The following is a 23,008-nucleotide window of genomic DNA, read 5'->3' on the forward strand; positions in this document are numbered from 1 at the left end:
GTGCAGCAGGTAACTGCACCGCTACACGTACTGGTGTAAAGACCTAAAGCCCCAGCAGCAGTGTTCAGTCCAGCTCACTGTGCAAAAGGTTTAGTTTGGACAGAAGGCGCAACGTGCTGGTGATCAGATCATACTGAGAGGAGGGGGTGTCCAAACACAGACAGGGAGTTCATTTCTGAAGAGCAAAAGCTGAGTAAATCAGAAAAAAAAGAAAGAAAAATCATGAGGGTTCATCCTCTGGGGACTGAGACAGAAATCAGGTGATCACAGGTTGGAAAAAAAAAAGCACGGCAGGTGAGTCAGAGCTCTGGCTTGGTTTCGTGTGGAAGAGTTCAGATTGACATCACTGGAGGTGAACAGCTGCATCGGTTGCTTCAAACCAGCTGTTCGAAGCCCTTTGAGACAAACTGTTTGTAAAAATGGGCTATACAAATAAAATTGCTTTGCCTTGCCTTGAGCCCAAAACTTCCTTTTCTGCTCCTCGCCCACTCGGTGCCGTCATCAGTCAGGTGTGTGCAGGCGGAGCGCAAACTTTTCGCCTCGAGTTGAAACTACAAAAACATGCTAAAGACACAGAGTCAGCGGGGCGGCTCGCTGACACCTTCTGTGGGTTTCTGTCTCTGCTTTTCTATTTCCAAAAAAGACTCCTTCAAACCAAACATGGTGACCGACATAGAAACAAACATAATCATCTACACACAAACACAAATACAAATTACAGAAGTCGCTATAAGGATAATTTGTTATTAACTGTAAAATAGCTTCATGATCTACTGTCAGTATGAGAGTGGTAATTTTGGGCTTTCTGTGTAATTATACATCATAGTAACTGATATAGTATGTACACAATAGCAGCAAACACACTTTTGGTAAACGGGACAATGAGAGTAAAAGAAAAAAGGTTCAGATTCACAATGAAAAGCATCCACTCAGTCACTGACTTCATTACACATATGTACAATAGCTTTACATGATGATATTCATTTGGTATGTTGTTGTCACGTCTCTACCGTTTTAAAGGCCCCATGTTCAACTACAGAGGATTCCCAATCTGAAATGTGAGGGACACGATTTCAAAAAAAAAAAAAAATGTACAAAAAGATTTCACACGTTCTCTTGGCCCTGTTCCATCCATCCACTCATCCACTCAGCACGCCACACATTCATCCAGTAATTGTCCACGAGTTTATCTAAGTTCCTACTCTAATGTGAGACATTCACAATTACACAGCTTCTCAGTCATTCATCCATACACACATCCATCCATCCATCCATACACGCATCCATCTATCCATCCATCCATCCATCCATCCATCCATCACGCACACGTCCACTCGTCTGCCTTTCCTGGGTCTTCTGTGGAGTGGTGGGTCAGCCAGCGTGAATAAAATAGTAAAATAATTCCTCTCTGATCTATTTTTGTTCATATTATTTTAACACTATATACAGTCCTGCCACTGGTCTGCCAACAAGTGACACTGTGAGGAAGGAGGAGACAAATGGCAGGAGGCTAGGAAAGGAGGAGGAGGAGGAGGAGGAGGAAGGGTGGGGGTGGGCATTCCTTCCATGCCTCGGCTTCAGTTTTAATGATAACTTGAGGCGTTGGACTCACACCAGTGCCTACTGGTGACTCTCAGTCAGTGTGCTTCGGCTCATACTTGGACAGATGGAAGCGGCCGAACGGAGGAAGTTTTTTTTCTTCTTCAGGTGGAATGAAAAGTAAAAGATGGAGCTGCTGGCTGTACTCGTACGTCGTCTCCTCCTCGTGTCCTGCAGAGAGGCGAGGGAGGAAGGGGCCCGACACCCCCCCAACCCGCCCGAGAGTGAAAGCTGGAGCGCGACACAACAACAAAAAATACGACTGATCAGGCGATGATGGCCGCCCTGAAAGCTCCAGGGTGACTGGAATGATGAAATAAACCAATGTGGGACATAGGAAACCTTGAAACGAGGCACTTGAGCCTAACCAGCGGAGATAAAGCAGCATGTGAGCCGGTCAGGGCTGGAAGTTGGCACATGAGTTCTTTCCCTGGTAACAAAAAAAAGGCGGCCATACGAGGCCGGTTGTGGAGCGGAGGCGAGCGGACGTCGTGTCCTCTCTCTGGCTGTTGGAGGGTCACGAGGAGTCGGTGCAGGGCGAGGGAGGAGGGGGGCACAGGTGGAAGTAGGAGCGCTCTGTGGAAGGGGACGGGGGGCAGCTCTCCTCCGCCGACAGGTACTGGGAGCGGGGGGTTGGGGGCGGAGGGTAGGGGTCCGAGTCTGAGTTCAGGTCCATATAATACTTGTTGTGTTTGCCGTGGCTGCTGTGGCCCGTGGCCTTCCAGCGGCCGGCAGACGAGGCCAGTCCGGTGGGCAGGTGGTGGGGGGTGTAGTCGCTGTCGCACACGTCGGTGCTGCAGGGCGTGGTGGGCGGGGCGGCGCCGCGGACAGGGTGGTAGGGTCTGAGAGGGGGACACAGGGGACAGAGTTAGCTGAGGGTTCAATTTGAACCACTGTTTAATCATCACTTTAACATCATAGGAAACAGTTTTTCCATCAGTTCTTGATGATGGTCACATGATCTACAGGCATGATGCAACTTCCACTCTCAGGGTGTATTCACACCAGGCTCGTTTGGTCCGCTTGAAATGGACTTTTCCTCTGGTGCGGACTTTTTGGGGAGGTGTGAATACAAACTACCGGACTCTGGTGCGGATCAAACAAGTGAACCGAGACCACCTCTGCAGCTGGGACTCGGTTCACTTGTTTGGTCCGCACCAGAGTCCCAAATGAACCCTGGTGCGATTCGCGTACAATGTGAATGCAAACCGAACCTTTCCCGAACCAAATGCAAAATCCAAGCGCCTTTTTGGATTCAACAGGCTTCCGTTGTTGTCAGAAAATGTGGAAATGAACAACAATGAGCCGTGGGTCAACATGGAGCACAGATAGACATGCTGCATCCTTGATGAGGAAAACATTTATCAGATGCTGCAAAGGACGCACCCGTCGCCGTTAAGGATGCACATTCTTAATATTTTTTTTAACTGATAACACAAAGTCGTTATCCGATTAATAACCGTTAACAGAAATAAATGTGACTAGGCTTATGCCGATCAGCAACGCGGCATCCTGAGAGAATGATTATGTTTTTTTTTGCTGTGCCGTCCTTCAGACGCACATACAGACGTCTGTGTTTGTTGTCTGACCATCCTTCACGGGGACGGCTGCATAACGGCCACATAGCCTCCAAATGATGAATAAGCGCAGGACAGGTGCAACTAGAAATACTACCAAATTGAAAGGACAGCAAGAAACGCATTCATGACCTCCAGCTACTTTTCGTGGAAGATCCCGCTGATAATTTTTATCCAATGATTGAGCGACTGTGGTACACACGTGCTGTTGTTTACAAAGTTGATCCGTTTGTGAAAAAATGCATTTTGTCCGCACCAAAGCAAGTGAACTATTGGACTTTCCTGGTGTGAATACGCCCTCAGACTTTATCTGGTCAGTTTTGAACACATCTCCACCAGAATATAAAATGATGGTCTGTGGAACCAAACCAGTGACCTGGTAGATAACTTCAGTCTTTACAGGGTGCCTTCAGACATGGCTCTGGTTCGGCTTTCTGTTGAACCAGCAGCATTCACACCAAAGTGGAACCACAGTGGGCGTACATTACTCAGCATTACTGAGTCAACACAACAGTGGAAACATTTTTGCTTTTTTGCTGTCTCGGTAATCCGTCTTCAGTTTTTTAAGTCTATTAATAATTTTGGTCTGGCATTGGAGTGAACCCAGCCTTGGCCGTCTCTGCCCCAAATTGAAAGATAAGAATTACTTTACTTTATTAAAGGGATAGTTCAACATTTTGGCAATTTGGCCCATTGCCATAATCCCTAAAGTTTTAGGAGTAGGTTCGTTACCTTTAATTGTCGGTGCAAGCTGTTTTTAGAATGGCGGAGCAGAGCCGCGAGCTGCTCAGAGCTACACTACGGAGGCTAATGGGATTTCTTGGTTTCCCTCATCAAACTCATCAAATACACAATCCAACAACTCCAAAACGCTCTGGTGGACAAGTTGTGACCTGCACATTCACCACGCTATGAGATAATAACGTAACGTTACAAGACAGAGTTGTTTTAGAGGTAAATACAGAAACTGCCCCTGAAGGGAATGCGCATCAGCTGTTTTGCATGAATTTACCTCGAAAACAACTCCATCTCGTTACGTTCCTTTATTATCTCATAGCGTGGTGAATGTGCAGGTCTTTAGGCCGTTCTAAAAATAGCTTACACCGACAAATAAAGGTTACAAACCTACTGCTATGACTATAGGGATTATGGCAATGGGCCAATTTGCCAAAATGTTGAACTATCCCTTTAAGCCCCAAAGCGAAATTTGAGGGAAACTCGTTCTTTCTTGCTGCTTTCTAGCTTTTCTTGAAATTCTGTAGGCGCCCAAATTGCCACCAAACATTTTGTTTCTTTAGCAGACAACGACCAATTCTTTTTCTCCAGGTTGTCAGTCCCTGCCTTCTCCTGACCTCCTCCTTCCTGCTCGTCTTCACAGCCTAGAAAATTACAGCCCACTGATGATGTCACACAGGGAGGAACCAACAATTTCTTGGTTCCCTTGAGAACCGACTTTTCAGATTCTGAACCTGTCATTTCTTTTGGCTAGTTCTGGCACGGAGCCCTGCCGGTGTGAAACCCCTAACAGTAAACTTTTTCTTTTTTCTCTGTATTTATACCTCCTGTGTTACATTCCATTATTACTTTTGTCAACTATTGTGTTGTCTTTTGCTTGTCCCCACCGTCTGTCACTACCCTTTTCTTGTTTCTATGTAAGCGTCTTTGGGTCCCTGAAAAGTGCTATACAAATTAAATGAATTATCATTACTATTATAACAGGTCTAACCATCTTTACTGCTGTGTTTGTGGAGTGTTACCTGTAGGATCTGGTGGTGGATGGACTGTTGGAGGAGTAGAAGATCTCCGTGTTGTAGAGAGAGCGGTCGGTGGCTGGGGACGGAGGAGGGTTCAGGATCTACAAAGAAAAAAACAAAACAAAAACATCAAGTTGTTATGTGGAGAGAGATACTGTACTGTATGTTATTTAGGCAGAGGAGAGTGAGAACTACGCTAAAATCCTTTTCTATCTCAGTCACTGGTGTCAAACAGTGGAACAAACTAGATGATGAGATTAGAAAATCAAGAAACTTGTGGGCTTTTAAACCAACACTAAGGAACTTTTCAACCTTCATATAATATTTTCATAACTTTTGTGATGGTACATCGACTTACAACAGGTTGAATGACACCTCTGTCATGGCCTGAGGGGGTCTGTATCATTATCGTCTGTATCGCCTTCACTGGCACTAAGCAGCTTTGAGGAGCATGGTGGGACACCGGGTCTCACTTAAGTTTCACTTTCACTTTTGCGAGTCACAACGAGGAGGGAGCAGCAATGCGGCACCTTTCCGTCGGATTGTGCATGTGTGTTTACTGAGAAATGATCCGCTGGTAACAGAAACTTAGTTTGGACGTCTTCTGTTAATTTCCATGCACCGGGAGATCAGGATGTTTACGGCGCTACGTGCTAGTGCTCATCAGGGGCGCCGGAAGTGGGGGTGCGGCAGGGGCTGCAGCACCCCCTGGTGGCGAAAGTTGAAAAATTGCGATGACAATAAAATGATAGATTATAAATATTTGTGGTTGCTGTTTCTGTTCCACAACATTGTAAGCCATACTTGAGATGAACCACTTTTTGTTAACAATTGTGTCCCCACCACAAAATTAACTTAACATTATCCTAATGAAGAATGACGAAAAAATGTTGATAAACTATAGGCAGCCGCAGCCGAAGCATACGGGCGCGGAGCTTCTGCCGGAGCCAACTCGCAACAATATAGCTTTGATTAGGCTACAGTAGTTCTAAGACTCTATCTGTCATCTCCCCCTTTGGAGAAAGAGGAGTTTTCAAGCTGCACCGTGGGGAGGGGGGCGAGAGGGGTCTCTTGAGGGGGGCTGGTGGGGAGGGAGGAGGTCGATTGTACCGGATAAGACAGCACCCGATATGTTTGGGTGCAACAAAGTCACTGTTAACAAAATCAACATCTAATCTAATCTGTCCCTTCAAAATAAAGTTTGTAACGAGTGTTTGGAGCAGCTGCTGACAGATGTGCAGCTGACAGTGACAGTTTCCTCATCTGGGTCCTCCCTCCCTCACGTCTTAATGACGGGACAAAGTCTCTTGGACATATAAGCCTATATTCTGTGTTTTTCCTCTCTTTAACCGTCTCATTTCAGTTTTTGCCAGTTGGAAATCATCTGGTGCGCACCCGCTGTTTCTCTGGCGCTTGCTCACTCACTCACTCTCGATGCGCATATGTTATAAAAAATAAAAATAAAAAGGAAAAAACACAGATGCGCAAATTGAAATGACCTACTGTAGTGAATGTAGTCTAACAATTCAGTGACCACAGCTGATCACCAGCTTGTCGTGCCCCACCTGTCACGTCTGAACACAACTACGGGCTTCTTTTTTTTTTTTTTGCCGTGGTCCGGTGCAGAATTAATAAAAACAAATAATGCTCGTCAGTCCGACCGCATGGGGTCCAGGGTCTAGGCTTCAACACTGGTCGGACCTGGTCGGGTATTTGGAGCCAGAACCGGTCCACTAAAGACCAGAGTCTGTTTGAGAACGGCAGCCTACTGTCTGGGAGACGTTGTCAGGTGCGGTGTTACGGTGCGGGGGGGGGGGGGGGGGGGAAGGGGGGGGTACAGAACCCCCCCCCCGCCGCACCCGCACCCCCTGGCGGCAAACCCCCCCCCCCCGCCGCACCCGCACCCCCTGGCGAAAACTTCTTCCTGCGCGTCTGGTGCTCATGGGAAATGGAGTCTTCAACACTACCACTTTGGGCCACTGGCGCCGCCAAACTCAACCAAAACTGAAAGTTCTTAAGTACTGCTTAACTCTATTCTAGACAATTATAAATTGATTTAAACCCAGAGAAAGGGGTTTAACGTTATTCTGGACTGGCTGTCTGGAGCCCTGCTGTTGTATCACGTATGCTAAGAAAGAAAAATTGTGATGAAATTAATGTATTCTGAATGGTAATCGGGGCGGGAACCTGATAAGCGTTATGCTTCTCCCGTTTTCCCTTTCGGTCATGTTGCTTGTATTGTGTAACTGAAATTGTGTGTAAAAATTAAAAAACAATACTACAGCTGTGTGTGCACACCTTATCTGTGTGTGTGTGTGTGTGTGTGTGTGTGTGTGTGTGTACCTGAGGGTAGAAGGCTCCCTTGGTAGATGAGGAGCTGCTGGATGAGGCTCCGGTCACATGGTTCCTGTCGTACAGAGGAGCTCCACTGCTGCTGCTGCCCATCAGGCTGACTGAACTCATGATGGACTTCCCACACCCTGCACACAGAAAGATCAGGCGTGAGCAGCAGCACAATCACATTTCGACCTCAGAGCACCGGCGCTGCAGTGGCTCCTCTCCTACCTGGGAAGGTGCCGTGCTGAGAGCTGCTGGGGGCGATGAAGTTGAGCGGCACATGGGGCGTACCGCTGATGTACTCGTGAGGAAAAGTCCCGCTGGGGCCCTTGTAGCGTCGACACACCACGCGCTGGCAGACGAAATAAGCTCCTCCGATCACGAAGACCAGCAGAATGATGGCGATGACTGGACCGATGGTGTTGGGCCCGGTGTTGGGAATCCCACTGGACGGAGGAGACACGTACTCTACACATGGAGATGGACGAAAACAGGCCCAGTCAAGGTCAGTAGAAGTAAAAACAGCTGATGTTGAATGTAGAAACGTCAACGTGTTTCAGTGTCTTTACCACAGGCAAGCTCGTCTGATCCGTCAGGACAGTCAGAGTAGTTGTCACACTGTTGCTTCTTAGTGATGCACTGGTTGTCACCGCAGCGGAACTGGTTCGGAGGACAGATCGCTGCAGCAGAGGAAACACAAGCAGATCCACGTTAGCCACATGTAGCTTTAGGTGTAAGCAGCACTAAGTAATGTAATGTCCGCCTTGTATTGAAGCGTGATTTGGACGGACCAGGAAGAGGAGCTTCCGCTACAAACAAGCTTGAAATATAGACTTATTTAATTTTTTTCGGAACAATTTCTCATGTTGGGGCTTCAATACAAGGTGGACATTACAGACGAGCACTATGGAGGTATTTGGATGGTTTTTGGTATGTCTTTTTGGACAAAGAAAAGTGGTGTCCGTTCGCAACCGTCATATGGACATGCAGTGCTGCACGGAGCCCTGCTGTAACTCAGAGTTACACAATTTGAATTTTGGGTGAACTATCCCTTTAATGGAGTTTTTAAAAAATGAGACACGGCTTTACAATGAGACGGCTCCTCTAAAGATTTGTAAATAGTTTACTGCATTATCAATTTGGTTGATAACACTTAAATAATAGATATATAATGAAAATAGAAATAATAGAGAAATTATTCATCATCATAGTTTTCATACATAGATTATGTTAACCCTATTGTTCATTAATTTTTTACTAATGAGCTATTTATAACTGGTCAAGGGAGCCTTAATATGTAACACACTCAGTATAATTTATTAATGAGTTAATCTAATTTACAACTGGTTAAACACTGTGATCATTGTAATGGAAAACTTGGTTTATGATCTGTAGAAGGATTTCTTTTACTCTGGGTGACGTTCTGTTTTTGCTGAAGGGTTGTTTAATGAACTGTGAACTGATTCAGGAAACAGTGATCGCCTTAAATGACTGGTCTCTATCAACGTACATTTTACCTTAGATGGAACTTGGCCTGTTTGTTTAAACATGTGTACGTGATTATCACTGTATTTATATAAGGACCAGTCTCACCATCAGTGGGTGTCCAGACTATTGAGACTGCACCCTATTCAGCTGGATAGCAAGACTTAGTCACTGTCTTTGTTTGATGATCATTGCTGTTTATTGCTGGTTTTTCATTTTAGTCTGACACAGATTGTTGTATCTCATTCCTCACCACAGGGGTTTTTGCCACCACAACCATTAAGATGCAGATTGTGGTTAACAGCTAGTAAATCAACAACAGATACAAGTGTGCTCACAATAGATCAAGATGTGTCATGACTTATTAATGTTTTATAAACAATTCATAAATCTTAATAAGGTTAGTGTCATTGTAAAAAAGGTAAATAAAAGTAGCTGAATAAGAAACTTAGGTAAGTTTCACTTACTCTCACAGTCCTGCTCGTCAGAGTTATCGGCACAGTCGGGTTCACCGTTGCAGCGCCTTTGAGCATCAATGCAGCCTCCTTTATCACACTGGAACTGGAAGGCTGAGCAGACAGGACAGTTCTCCTCGTCACTGCCGTCTTCACACTCAGAGAAGCCGTCACAACGCCACGCCATGGGAATACAGTCGATCTCCCCTGTGGAGCAGGTGAACTGCTCTGTGGAGCAGGTGGGAGGCTCTGAGAGGGAAAGATGAGGAAACATGTTTACAGTGAGAGGAGCAGTGAAACATCATCATCAGCATGTAATAATCAGACTGCCTGGGGCCACTCTGAACAAGTCTCTCTCCCACAGAGAGACAATGGACCTCATTCACGAACCGTTCTTAAGAACAAATTTGTTCTTAAGTCCTACTTACGAAGTTTTTACGAAGATTGTGGCATTCATGAATGTTTTCTTATCCAGAATTTGTTCTTAACTAAGAACAAAATCTACGAACAGTCAGGAGTATACTTACGCACTTTTAAGTGCTGAGACTTCTGCAAAAATAACCGATTATAGTGTTTTCTTTTGTTCTGCAGTTGTATGATATTATATGATTTGAATAAGAATTATTTTCTTATCTTTTATGATGTTTTTAATAATTATATATTAATAATAATAATTGACAAATCATTGCAGTTTCTTAAAAAAAACATTATAGACACTTAATTCATATCAGTTTTTTTTTTTAAGTGTTCACACTACACACAACTGGTTTTATTTATTTTTTTAAATATATGATAATATGATGATATTTATGATGGCACACGTGAGAGTGTGGTCTCTCTGATAACAACCCGAAGAGCTGCATCCACTGCTGGCTACTAAATATAGCCTAAATATAAATATAAATATAAAAATATAAACTAAATATAAGCCTTTTGTTTGTTTCTTAGTTTCATTCCTGCCACAGTAGCGCCACTTCACTACTTAAGTTCTTTTTACGTTTGGAGTCTGGTGCTCCCTCCCAGATTTTCATTTGAGCATTTCAACTTTCTTTCTCACTTCACCTTCTCTGCTCAGTGCCTGTGGGTTCTGTGTGCACACGGCCCTGCAGTCTCATGCCCTTTTACGGGCATTGATGGGGCTGTTACCTATGCTAATCATATGTTAATTAGACACACCTGGCACACGCCCTCAACTTACGAGGAGATGGCATTCATCAAGTAGGAACACAGCTGCGAACAATTCTGAGGCTTACGAACGCGTTGATGAATCTGACGTAGGGTTTTCTTAAGGAACCTCTTAAAGGGATAGTTCACCCTAGAATGATATTTCGCTCATTATCTACTCACCCTCATGTTGACTAAGGGCTGGAAGAAGTTTCAGATTCCTCCGTGGCTTCTCTGAGTTACAGGGGGTGGTCCGTCCAAATCTCGCGTGATTTGCGCCGGCGTCAGCATGCGTCAGTGCGGTTACTGCGAATCACGCGAGATTTGGACGGACCAGGAAGAGGAGCTTCGAGAAGCTTCCGCTACAAACAAGCTTAAAATATAGACTTATTTAATTTTTTTCGGGACAATTACGCAATTTGGGGCTTCAGCACAAGACGGACATTACATACGAGCATCATGGAGGTATTTGGATGTTTTTTTGTGTGTGTTTTTTTACGAAGAGCTCCGGTGTCCCTTTGCAACCGTTATATGGACATGCACTGCTATGCCGAGACCCCCTGTAACTCAGAGAAGCCACGGAGGAATCTGAAACTTCTTCCAGCCCTTAGTCAACATGAGGGTGAGTAGATAATGAGCGAAATATCATTCTAGGGTGAACTATCCCTTTAAGAACAACTTAAGAAAGAATCTAAGAAGGTTCTTAAGAAGATATTGGTGAATGAGGCCCATTGATCCTAATCATTAAGTTGTGTGTTTACCTCCACAGCGGAGCAGGTCCTGCAGTAACACCAGGTGCATGGGACAGGAGCAACGAGGTGTACCATCACCCTTGGCAATGCAGATGTGCGAACAGCCGCCGTTGTCACGGGAACAAGGGTGGGATGCTGGAGGGAGGAAATGATCATTAGTAAAAAAAGGCACATTCTTTCCTGAAAACCACGGGCGGATAACTTTGGGATTTTTGAACCTGAACATTGTGTTCTCTGCATGTAGACGGCTAATAGAGACAAATATCTTTGGCACTGATGCAGTATTGAGCAAGACTATTTTCACATGCAACCCAGAAGCAGTTGCTGAATTGAAACAATGAGAAACCGTGCTTGTTGAATACCACACCAATTCCTACTAATCAAAACATCCTGAAGTCGTCCGGTCTGATCATGCAGCTGATGAGCTGAGCCTCTCAGTGAGAAGCAGAGGTCCGTACCAAACTCCTGTGGGTCCATCTCCTCCACAGCGTGGATAGACGTCAGGTACGATATCCGTCCCTGAATGCGTGTGCGTCCGTCTCCCGTCAGTTTGTCCACCCTCTCTATCATCTGCTGCTGCCGGTCGATCCAGTACAGGTGATCCCCGAGGACCGTCAGCCCCATCGGCTGGAGGATGTTGGAATCCTGGAGGACGATGCGATTGGCTCCTGAAGGAATGACATCATAAGAACGAGACATTAGTACAACCCTGACCATTTTAAGATGAAAGTTTAAAACCCCCAAGAAAATAACAACGACCAGCATTCATCTTTCAGAATAAATCCCCTTTAATCTGCTCTGTTAGAGACTGATGATCAACACATGCACAAAGCAGCATTTTACTTTTTAAAGCTTCATATTTTCTTCTCCTGTGATTTATTTGAAGTGTTGATCCCGAAGAAGATAAATTTGTGGTTTTAAGAACCACATGTTGTTTTACATCTCTCTCTCTCTCTCAGTTATCTCTCTGGATCTCTAGAGGCAGCAGGTCGGTGTCAGCAGACTTCAGGTAAACCAGATCCAGCAAGGTTGCATGGTGGGTCTAAGTGGGTGGGGTTTGGGGCGTGGCTGAAGGCGGTGACTGCTTCGTTGTGACATCACAAAGTCACAGAGGTACTGACAGCTGGTTGAAGGTTAAATACAGATGGTGTGCATTTCTCTGTGGACTAAGGCCTTGAAACTTTCACAGTATTAGTATTGAACCTAGACCTGATAATCTATAATAATACTACACATAAACATCTATCTTAATACTGTATGGAATGGATCTTTTAACATAAACTTGTCTGTCTGTGTATGAAGAAAATAGAAAGTATATTATGAGAGGTTTTATGGATGTGATGATTTTTATTGGCACAGTAGTGATATTTTTGACCACATACGGTATAGTTAAATGTAGCAGATACTTTACAACTGGCAAACTGAATGACCGTTTCATCTTTCTATTTGAGCTGCTGTTTCTATGGTTGGATGAGCCAGAGTAAATAAAGAGAGATAAAACAGACAAGAGTTTGACATCTTGTTCCTCTTCAGCTCATGCACACTGTTCTCATCAGCCTCACTACCCCAAGCATTCGGATGCAGATCGGCTGAGTTACTTCGATCCATCTGACCAAAAAAAGGCAAAAAGCATTCAGCAGTATCTGTGTCTGTCTGTGTTCTTTGGTCTCAGTTCAACAAATAATATCAGTGTGTGAGGGGAATGGTTTCAGGAAATGTCTGTTTTTGGTCACATTTCAATGTGGCTGCATGTGGCTATAAATATTGTGTCTGACAGCTGACACTGCCCATCGGGGCTAAAGAAACTGTGAGCAACATTCATCTTTGAATGATTCATGGTGGAGGACATCCAGGTAAATGCTCCAGAGCCAGATAGTGGAAAACACATCATGACTTTCAGGCTCCATATACATGTATCTGTGAACACGTGAGTCTTCATGTGTTTATAATCCTTGGTTAATGGTCCTCGTTATAGCTTCATTCAGATAACAGAGACAGAGAGAGGTGGGGAGGATGTGTGTTATTCAGCTGGTGGTGCCTTCAGTAATTATCAATAGGCGCGTTTCCACTGCAGGAACTTGGGGGTAATTTTACGGGGTCAGCCCCGTTGGTGCGTGTCTCCACTGCAGGAACCTCCCCCACAGGGCCGCTTACAGGAACTTTTACGGGGCCGAACGGAGTCCCTGCCTGGGGGTAGGTACTCGGATCGGCCCTGAAAAAGTCCTAGTGGGGCTTGAGATTTACTCTGTGCTGATTGGTCAGACTCAAAGCAGGATCATGTGACACTAAGAGGAAGCCCCGAAATAAGCTGCATTTTTACAACCCAACGTTACTACAAACAGAAAAAACGGCCGGAAAAAAGAGAGAATAACTCAGTAAAAGGCGAGATTAGCAGTAGGCCTGGTAAAAAAAAAAAGAGTGGTAAATAGGCGATCGCGGGATTACGTTTTTTTTTAAGCGTCTATACTGACAGAAAAAAACAACAACAAGAGCAGTAAAAAAAAAAAAAAACGCTGCACAACGACCACGCGATCGAAACTGTTGCACGTCGCCATCAGAGCCCGGTGGGTCCTGTCTGCAGTGGAGACACGGCCACGGAGAGGGCCGAGTGAGAGGATGTTTCCTGTAGAAGTTCCTACCCCCTCCTTTTACCAGAGTGATGTGCTCTCTGCTGACCACTGTGAACCCAGTATCCACTTATTTCAGCTTCATCAACTTAAAACTTGAAGTCACAGTTTCTCTGTCCATTGTTTTAGTATCTGGTTTGGTAACTCATACCAAACATCAACATGTTAATGCAGTATCATCTAAACAGGCCTCAGTGACAGCCTCATCACTGTGGTTTGTACTGCCAGTCCCAGGTGGACCACTGTAACAGGCCCAACCAAACGACTTTTTTTTTAATTTAAATTGTTTGTATTCATAGTCACTCACCTGTCAGGTCACTGCTCTCGATGCGTTTGAGGTCTCCGTCGACCCAGAACAGTTTTCCCAGTTTATTGTCTAGAGCCAGAGCGACTGGTCTGATCAGGCCTGTGGTGAACAGAGACTCTCTCTCTGTGCCGTCCAGACTGGCTCCTTCAATCTTTGCTGAGCGCTCCTGCACCGTGGTGAAATACATGTACCTGTGGAGGAACACACACACTTTACACACTTTATCACTGAATGACATCTAATGTACTGAATATTTGGGACAGAAAGTTACTATGATTACTGGAGGATGCAACTGAAAAAGTGAAGTGTTGGCCTTTATAATCTTCTGACTTAAGATATTTGACTTATACAGTATGTTCTCATTGTTTGACATTTTATTGTCTCAGAGGTTATTCAAAAGTTATACTGTAGTTTTATTTGATTTGGTATTTATGTATGTGAAATCATACATGAATTTTAGGTGGGCAACAAAATAAGAATGTCTTGTCTGACCCATGGACAGTATATAATTATATGCACCTGCCTGCTCTCACTGTTTCCATAGTCATTCACAGTTCTAATTTCTTACTGGATCGTTGCAGTACGACTTATCTTATAACGAAGCTTTAACTTTGTGGAGCCAAGTGTAGACAGCAGAAATTAAGTGAACTCACCCTTTCTCTGCGTTGACCACGATGGCTCGTGGCTTGTCAGTGTCGTCCTTCAGGACCACGCCCACGGTGTGTCCGTCCATCCTCTGGACGTTGATGGTGTTGGTGGTCTCACAGGTCCAGTAGATGTGGCGACTGTAGGGGTCCAGACTCAGGTCGTGAAGCTGGTTGTCCACCGGCTGAACGGTGCTGCTCACTATCATGGACTGACGAGGCAAACACAGCAGGATCAACAGTCAAAAGCTGCTCCGTGTCACATCGATCAGGTTCATCAGTCTGCATATAGCTACAACATCTGTATCTGCATTAAGCTGTGACCTGAAGCATCAGGTCATTTGTTGTGCAGAGCAACCTGAGAAGACTTTGTCAGACACAGTTTTGAAACAGCAGGAGCTTCATAAAAATAATTGGCAGGTGGTTAAATAAACAGTCTGTTCATCATTATTCTTTGTTCTTCTTTCACTCTCTGATGTAAGTGATGCTACAGCAGCATCTGGGGAAGGCTGACTGGTCTGAACCCCTGTGGTGAGTCTGGACCCTCTGTTGTGAGAAATCCAAGTGCCTCATGGAGAAACAGGATAATCTCCTGGTTATTATCCCACCTGTGATTCTCTCCAGGCAGATGAAGCCAGTTTCTATTTCAATGTGCTTCCCATTCATTTGTGTGGTGGTTACTTACATATACATCAGATTCACAGTAAAAACTGGAGTGGCACTTCTACACTGGTCTTACAGTAGCTGCTACCCCTTCTGCTGGTTATTTTAGCTCTATCTGTGCATTTGTTCCATTAATCTGTCCACTTCAATGTCTCAGTTTAGTGGTGCCTCCATCAAAAGTCTCCAATTTAACACTAACATGTTGCTGACCCATTGTTTACTCGCTCCTATCTCCTATAAACAGGCTAATCATCCAATTACAGCCTTTAGCTACTGTGGCATAGAAAAAGTAGTTCTGCATAGACGTGGTGGTGATCTAAAGGAGATACTTCTCAGACGAGAAGCCTTTTGGATCACAGAACTTCAAACTTCTGGGACCAACTTTGGTCTTAATGATGAATTAGACTTGAGTGTGTGTTTGTAAAGCTGGTTCCCACATTTAACTTTTTGAATGGATGTATGATTACTTGTACCTATTTATCATTACATGATTGAAACCTTAATGCTATTTCTGTGAAGAGTGAAGGTCAGTCTGTATTTATTATGCATTTTCCCCCCTGTGTATATAGGATGTTGGTGAGAATAATATTTGTATCTGATTCTTTTTTTCTTCTTTTCTAGATTACTACATGTGTTCTATTGCGGTCCAAAATGGATTATGTTTGAATGTGTCAAGCTCTAAGTTTCTCTCCCTGTCTTTAATGATGTCACTTCCTCTGACAACCACACACCTTTAATTGCATGAGTGTGCTTATTTTTTTAAAGGAAGTCACACAACAGAAGTAAAATACTGGGTCCTGATGAAGGTCAATAGACTGAAACGTTGACTAAATAAAAGAGCTTCAAGTGAGTGATTTTTTTATGTTTTACTCTCTCCTATCCCCACTATGTTTACCATAGCTCCGTCGTCTCTGGCTCTGCGTATGTTCTGCCGTCCGTCCAGCCAGTAGACCAGCCGGTCCAGAGGGTCGTAGCTGACGGCCCGGACGTTCCTCAGGACATGGATGGGCAGGATGATGTCAGGACTCTGCTCCCCCAAAACCATCCTGCTGATACTGGCCTTCTGACTGAAGAGCAGGAAACTGGAGGGAGCTGCAGACAGACAGGTGGAGGAAGGGAGAGAGACAGAGAGAGAGAGAGACAGAAAGAAGGAGAGAGAGAGGGACAGAGGGAGTTAGCATGCTGAGTGGACACAGTGTGTCTCTGGCAAAATGAGGACTGAGGTTTGCTCAGTGCATATTGTGAAATACAAAGACAAACATACACGTCAAAACCCATAGCAATGAACCTAAAATCACACACACACACACACACACACACACACACACAAACACAAACAAGCACACGAGCACACACACCATAAGAAAACAGACAAAATTGCTCTCATGATGGCCCCAAGAGCTGAGGCCGTGTGGAGGCCTCCACTCTTTGGAAACATTGTTGTTTCCACAGACAGAGGTATGCAGGGTTTCAGAGTCGGTGTGTGTGTGTGTGTGTGTGTGTGTGTGTGTGTGTTTTTACAGATTTCCACATAAGTTAACCTTTTCAGTCATTTCTGTTGCAGTTGTTCTTGACTCCCGACTCCAGCTGCCAAGGAAACCCAATAGACGGGGCCAAGTCCATCACAAACACACAACCATTCTCACACACATCATCATATGTTACTGAGACACTGCTCCAGTTGTTTTATCCTCTGTTGAATCCAACTCAACTCTTCCCACATTTTTACTTCTGTTATTCAGTTCAACACTAAACACTCTGCTGCTCCCTGCATTTATATTCTTCAGCTTTAATCCAAGGTGATTTACATGTGAAGGACATCACTGAAGCTTCATTGTAGTGGAGACTTTGGTAGTAATTGTTTCAAAGATGCATCAAGATTCTTAATGGGACGATTCTGAATGGATGCAGTTGTGTCTCATAATCGATTTTTAAATTCAAATAATTAATTCAAGTTTGATTATGTTGTTCACATACAGAGACAGTGATTTATTTCATTTTAAAGCACAATGCTTAGATTTACATTTTAAGTAGCCTAGGCCTTTTCTTTTTCTTTGTGTGTTCAGACTCCAAGGAAGCTGCTGTATTGTGGAAATGCATTTAAATGAAAATTTCTATCTTATTTTATATAAATAAGAAGTTATCATACAGTATTTATCTGACTATTTATGTTAAATAATGAAAAAGCCATGTGTGGCAACATGGAAAATTGAGGATGTGATGCATCGAAATGCAACATGTAATCGAATCGAGCCGAATTGTAGACTGATGAATTGTAATCGAATTGAATCGTGAAGCCAGTGGAGATGCACACCACTAGTACAAAGACATACATACATTTAACAAGTGCAAGCAGTTGTGTACTCACAGCTACAGTTTCGTCCATCAGGGTTCAAGGTGTAGTGGGAGGCGCAGCGGCACTGGGCTCCGGCGGGCGTGGCCAGGCAGAGGTGGGCACAGTTGCCGTTGTTATGGGAACACTCGTTGGTGCCGTCCTGACGGGAGGAGTGGAAGACCAGGATGTCCAGCATCAGCTCCAGCTGGCCCTGAGGACACAGTGATGAATCAGTCATAAAGCTCAGCATCTCTAGCCTGGCTACAACAATCTCAAGTCAACGTTAAAGGGATAGTTCAACATTTTGACAAACTGGCCCATTGCCATAATCCCTATAGTCTTAGCAGTAGGTTTGTTACCTTTAATTGTCGGTGCAAGCTGTTTTTAGAACGGTGGCGCCAAGCTGCTCAGAGCTACGCTATGGAGGCTAATGGGATTTCTTGGTTTCCCTCATCAAACTCATCAAATACACAATCCAACAACTCCAAAACACTCTGGTGGACAAGTTGTGACCTGCACATTCACCACGCTATGAGATAATAACAGAACGTTACGAGACAGAGTTGTTTTAGAGGTAAATTCATGCAAAATCGCTCATGCATGTTCCCGTCGGGAGCAGCTTTTCTGCAAGCAGTCTCTGCATTTGCCTCGAAAACAACTCCGTCTCATAACGTTCCATTATCATCTCAAAGCGTGGTGAATGTGCAGGTCATGTGCAGGTCACAACAAAATGTTGAACTGTTCCTTTAAACACCAAAAAAGACCTCCTCCACGTCTCCTCCACATAAAAGCTAAATAATTCACTGAACACAGGTTGCTGACCTGCAGCACCACGGTGCGGTTGAGCCCGCTGCGTTTGTCTGCTCGCTCGATGCTGCGCAGGTTGAAGTCTGTCCAGTAGATGAAGTCTCTGTACTGAGTCAGACCGAAGGGGTGAGGGAGGTCGTCCATGATGATCTCACGCTGAAGTCCTGAAGAAGATAAGAGAGCATCTATGAACCACCACACTTCATCTTGTCAACAACAACAACAACACCATCACACAAGCAGGATGGTGGCTCTGGAGTGGAGTGTGGATGTGGGCAGGTTGTGAAGGTAGGAAAGTATTGGGAATTTTCGTAAACTTGTTCTTTAGACATCTGGAGTCAATCATATTTCCCACTGTCCCTAAAGATGAACTGAGATTTATTGTTTATGTCCAGTCTGGCAGACGGATGTTTTCTGAATGAAATAATCTGCACTCAAGGTCCACTTACTAGAAAAAGGGATACAACTGAAAACCTAAAAAAAATAGGAACTTTGTGTATTTCTCTTTAATGATCCAAAGTACTTGGTGCAGTGTCTCACTCAGAGTCTGTTTGTATTGATGGTGATTGAATTCATCTGTGATTTAATTTCTTATTTTTCTTCAGTAAATAACTATATACAAGGATATAGAAATGTGTGTGTGTGTGTGCATCTGTGAAGACTGCTGGGCGTTTACAAACCTTGCATGTTGGTGCTTTCGATCATGCATGTGTCCAGGTCAGTCCAGTAGAGACGATGATCTACGTAGTCAATAGTCAGTCCGTTGGCCCGGCCCACTTTTTCCACCAGGGTCATGATGGTGCTGCCGTCCATGTAGGCCCTGGCTATACGAGGTCGACCCCCCCACTCTGTCCAGTACATGTAGCTGCAGAGACACAACACCGTTTCAGATGAGCAACCTGTGCTGATTTCAGGTTTGTCCTGATACTGTTATTAGTTATTATTGGACTGGATGATCTCTGCCAGGACGGGAACCTGTTTCCACTTTGTGAGCTTTCTTTTGTTTTTTTTTAAGAAAGCAACGTTGCTTTTTATTAATGTGCCAGTACGTGATCGTAAAGTGACATCAGACACCTCCAGGCAAGCAACCGTACAGCTCTGAGCCATGACATCACCCAGTAGAGAAACACGTTGGCACAGGTAATAAACGATCATAAAAACACACACACTCACACACACACACACACACACACACACACACACACACACACACACAGGTGGCTTGGCTGAGGATGAACAGTGATGATGTCGGCCTTGCTAAAAAGACACGTCTGATAGTATCACCTCTCTTGGCTGGAGGTTTTTTTTTTTTTTTGGAAAGAGTTGGGACACTGTTGTATCTTCATACCAACACAGTGACCTCACTGCCTCCGACACAGGAAGGACACACACTGCATGAAGTCACCAGTTCAGACCGCTGACAGATGTGAGCCCGCGGCGCTACACAGGTGACTGACAATGAATCACTGCAGTAATTAACTTGCTGCTGTTTGCAGCTGCAGCTACAACGTCTCTCTGTGTGCTACATGACACACTTGTTGTTTTTTCATGTTGGAGGTTTAACGTTTACATCTTGTCATTCAACACCAGTCTTACCCATTGGACGGGTCCAGTGCGAGGGAGCGCGGGTTGTCCAGTGAACGTGGGTTGTCCAGATCCTTGCAGACCAGGACCTGCCGGTACTGGCCATCCAGCCGGGCCACTTCGATGCGGTTGGTACCTGTATCCGCCCAGTAGATGTTACGACCCATCCAGTCGACCGCCATGCCTTCTGGGTAGTCTAGTCCAAACTCTATGACATGTTCTACCGAGCTGCCGTTCATATAGGCTCTGCTGATTGTCTGCAAAGACAGCAACAAGACAGGAAGTCAGTTATGGACATCAGACACAAGGCTGCTAAATTGTGGGTGAAGTTTTTTTTTTTTAAGTGAAATTTCTTTGCTAGAAATGGCGGCCAAACTTTGTCCATGAATCCGCATTTGAAAGATTTCCTTGAGCTACGCTTTTATGTGCTGAACTATTTAAAGCAGAAGTAAGCAGAATTTTTGTGTTAATATAAGTCTTAAATAGTTATATCTTCCGACAGCAATCACTTCTATAGAGTGTTTGGTCTGAAACATGGGTCTGTCAGTCACTCTGCTCTGCTGTAAGCCGAGGAGAAAACTTTTCTTGTATCCTACAAGTTTTATCCAATGAGGAGAGAGAACGGCATGAAGGGCTGTGTGTGCAGCCAAGGGATGCGCGTGAATGTGGTGACGTTGGGACGAGGACCAACAGATCCATGACGAGGGCGGGGGCTGCTAACTCCATCAGCTGACAAGAAGTTATGGTGCGTTCAAGGCAACCCGTAACTCGTGTTTTTCCGACCTGTGAAGTCATACCAGTTCGATCTGGTACGAGTTCACGGGTCGGAAGTTACAAGTGGCCGTTATAGTACACTTTCACAGGCAACAGGTCGGAAAAACACGAGTTACGGGTTGCCTGGAACGCTACAAAGTCGTAAGTCGTGACTTGAAGCCGTAACTTACGGTTTCAAAAGCCTGCCTGGAATGCAGCATTAGCCAAAACGACCGGATCGCTTACTTCTGCTTTAATTCACTTCTGTATTTCACTTGATCTGACATAAATTCAATGTGACCTAAAGCTTCAGTGTGTGTCTCCAGCACATCTCACCTTGGCCTGGATGTCTGTCCAATAGATTCTCCTCTCGGAGACGTCGAAGTCCAGAGCTGAAGCTTCTTTCACTCCCGTCAGAGGGATGGCCACGTCGTTGCTGTTGGTGCCCAGGGAGATGCTTCGGATGTTGTCCCTGAAGAAAGAATGTTAAGATACTAGTTAGAGCCAATTTCATTTTGAGACAGCACCTCACGTTACAAATTTATTTCATTTTCACACCCATTTGTTGTCCATCATCATAAGAATTCCTAAAAAAGTAATGGCTGAGACCAGAGCAAGTCCAAATCAGTAAAAACAAATCAAGGTTGAAAGAAAAAAAGAGACAAGAAACACATAGTTGTTTGCAGGAAACATGGTCACAGTCTCTCCTTCCTGGATTACAGAGTTGAATAATGACCAGAAGTGTTTTTGCAGAACATTATGATGTGTCAGTCAGTGTCATTAATTTGTTTCATCCTTCTAGACTAAATTAAATTAAACTAAATTTTGCAATAATAAGTTCATGACTTTGTCTCTTATCATCACTGACATTTGATTGTTGAACCCCAAATTCTGATCATTAGCCCCCAAGTCCCATTGACTGTGCCAAATTTTGTAGAAATTCCCTCAAGGGGATACTGAGATATTGTGTCTAAGAGAATGGGTCACTCGGGTGGCGCGGAAACATAACGCCTGCAGCGCTGAGAGGGAAACAAAAAAACAATGGCCACAAAGACAATGAAAATATGGAACAACAAAAGTTTGTCTAATGTTGCATTGTGGAGAAAAAATATTTAATTGTAATAAAATCTAAATATTCACAACTACACAGCTAAAATGAGGCTGATGAGCTGTAAACATCAGAGCAGATCAGTGCAGGGTAGAGATAGGCAGAGCTTCAGAGCTTCAGGTTTACACAGGGTGCGTTCAGGCAGTGTTTACCATATGATTGCACCCTGAACTGTTTTTAAAGGGTAATCAATCAATCAATCAATCAATCACTCAATCAATCAATCAATCAATCAATCAATCAATCAATCAATCAATCAATCAATCAATCAATCAATCAATTTGTTTATTTCGGGCATGTCCATTAAATCATCATCATCACACTTCATCAAGTAATACAATACACATGGCCAAAAGGGAAAGCGGGAGAAGCAAAAGCTTATCTAGTCCCGCCCCCATTACCCACAGAATAAAATCTTTATCGTACTAGTTGGGGGTTAGGTCCATGAAGATCGTCATGTGTGTGTAAGAGAGGGACAGTGAGCAGGTGGACTGGTGGGTGTATACCTGTTGGTGAAGAGCAGGAAGGCCTCAGGCACCACGCAGGTCTGCAGGTCTGAGAGCAGCTCCATCCCCATGGGACAGGCACAGCTGACGGCCTGCCGGCGCCAGAAGCACAGATGACTGCATCCGCCGTTCTCCAGCGCACAGCCGTTTGTACCTGGAAACAGATCAGAGGAGGGAAACGTTTAACGCATCAATGTTGATTTATTTATTTTTTTTTGCTATTAAAGCCCCAGTATGTAACTTATTTGGCTTTTTATTAGCAAAAATCAAATATTGCTTTCATAAATACGTATTTCATTGAAGTCGAATCACACCCGCATACAAATGAAAGCTTTCTCGTACCTTAGAAAGAGTTGTTACAAGTCGTTACAAATACATAAGGGGACGGAGGCACTGGTGTTGCATTCATGTGCAGTCAGGCAGACGGCCGTCGGCAAACCAACCGTATGTCATTTTACTCCACGAGAGAAAGACGGTAAAACGTGGGTCAGGTAAACAATACCACATCACCATGACAACATATTGTCAGGCCTGTATTGTTTTGCCTCGTG

At 44.4% G+C, this 23,008-nt stretch overlaps 1 protein-coding gene across 1 annotated transcript in view; it reads right to left on the minus strand.

The window, feature by feature from the left end:
- Positions 1–452: 452 nt before the first annotated feature.
- lrp5 (low density lipoprotein receptor-related protein 5) overlaps positions 453–23,008 on the minus strand; it is a 75,324-nt gene continuing 52,768 nt past the window's right edge. Inside the window, exons 13-29 of the mRNA XM_085778261.1 lie at positions 22,458–22,611; positions 21,180–21,315; positions 20,103–20,347; positions 19,187–19,371; positions 18,522–18,670; positions 17,733–17,910; positions 16,260–16,456; positions 14,711–14,913; positions 14,058–14,248; positions 11,582–11,791; positions 11,133–11,258; positions 9,220–9,456; positions 7,837–7,947; positions 7,496–7,735; positions 7,274–7,410; positions 4,934–5,031; positions 453–2,441 (exon numbers count right to left, since the gene is read on the minus strand). Coding sequence (XP_085634387.1) covers positions 2,117–2,441; positions 4,934–5,031; positions 7,274–7,410; positions 7,496–7,735; positions 7,837–7,947; positions 9,220–9,456; positions 11,133–11,258; positions 11,582–11,791; positions 14,058–14,248; positions 14,711–14,913; positions 16,260–16,456; positions 17,733–17,910; positions 18,522–18,670; positions 19,187–19,371; positions 20,103–20,347; positions 21,180–21,315; positions 22,458–22,611 — 3,122 coding nt within the window. The 3' untranslated portion in view covers positions 453–2,116. The remainder of the gene's footprint in view (positions 2,442–4,933; positions 5,032–7,273; positions 7,411–7,495; positions 7,736–7,836; positions 7,948–9,219; positions 9,457–11,132; positions 11,259–11,581; positions 11,792–14,057; positions 14,249–14,710; positions 14,914–16,259; positions 16,457–17,732; positions 17,911–18,521; positions 18,671–19,186; positions 19,372–20,102; positions 20,348–21,179; positions 21,316–22,457; positions 22,612–23,008) is intronic.

The sequence above is a fragment of the Trachurus japonicus genome, chromosome 6 (genome assembly GCF_045865225.1).
Source record: "Trachurus japonicus isolate A0001 chromosome 6, Traja_1.0".
NCBI lineage: Eukaryota > Metazoa > Chordata > Actinopteri > Carangiformes > Carangidae > Trachurus > Trachurus japonicus.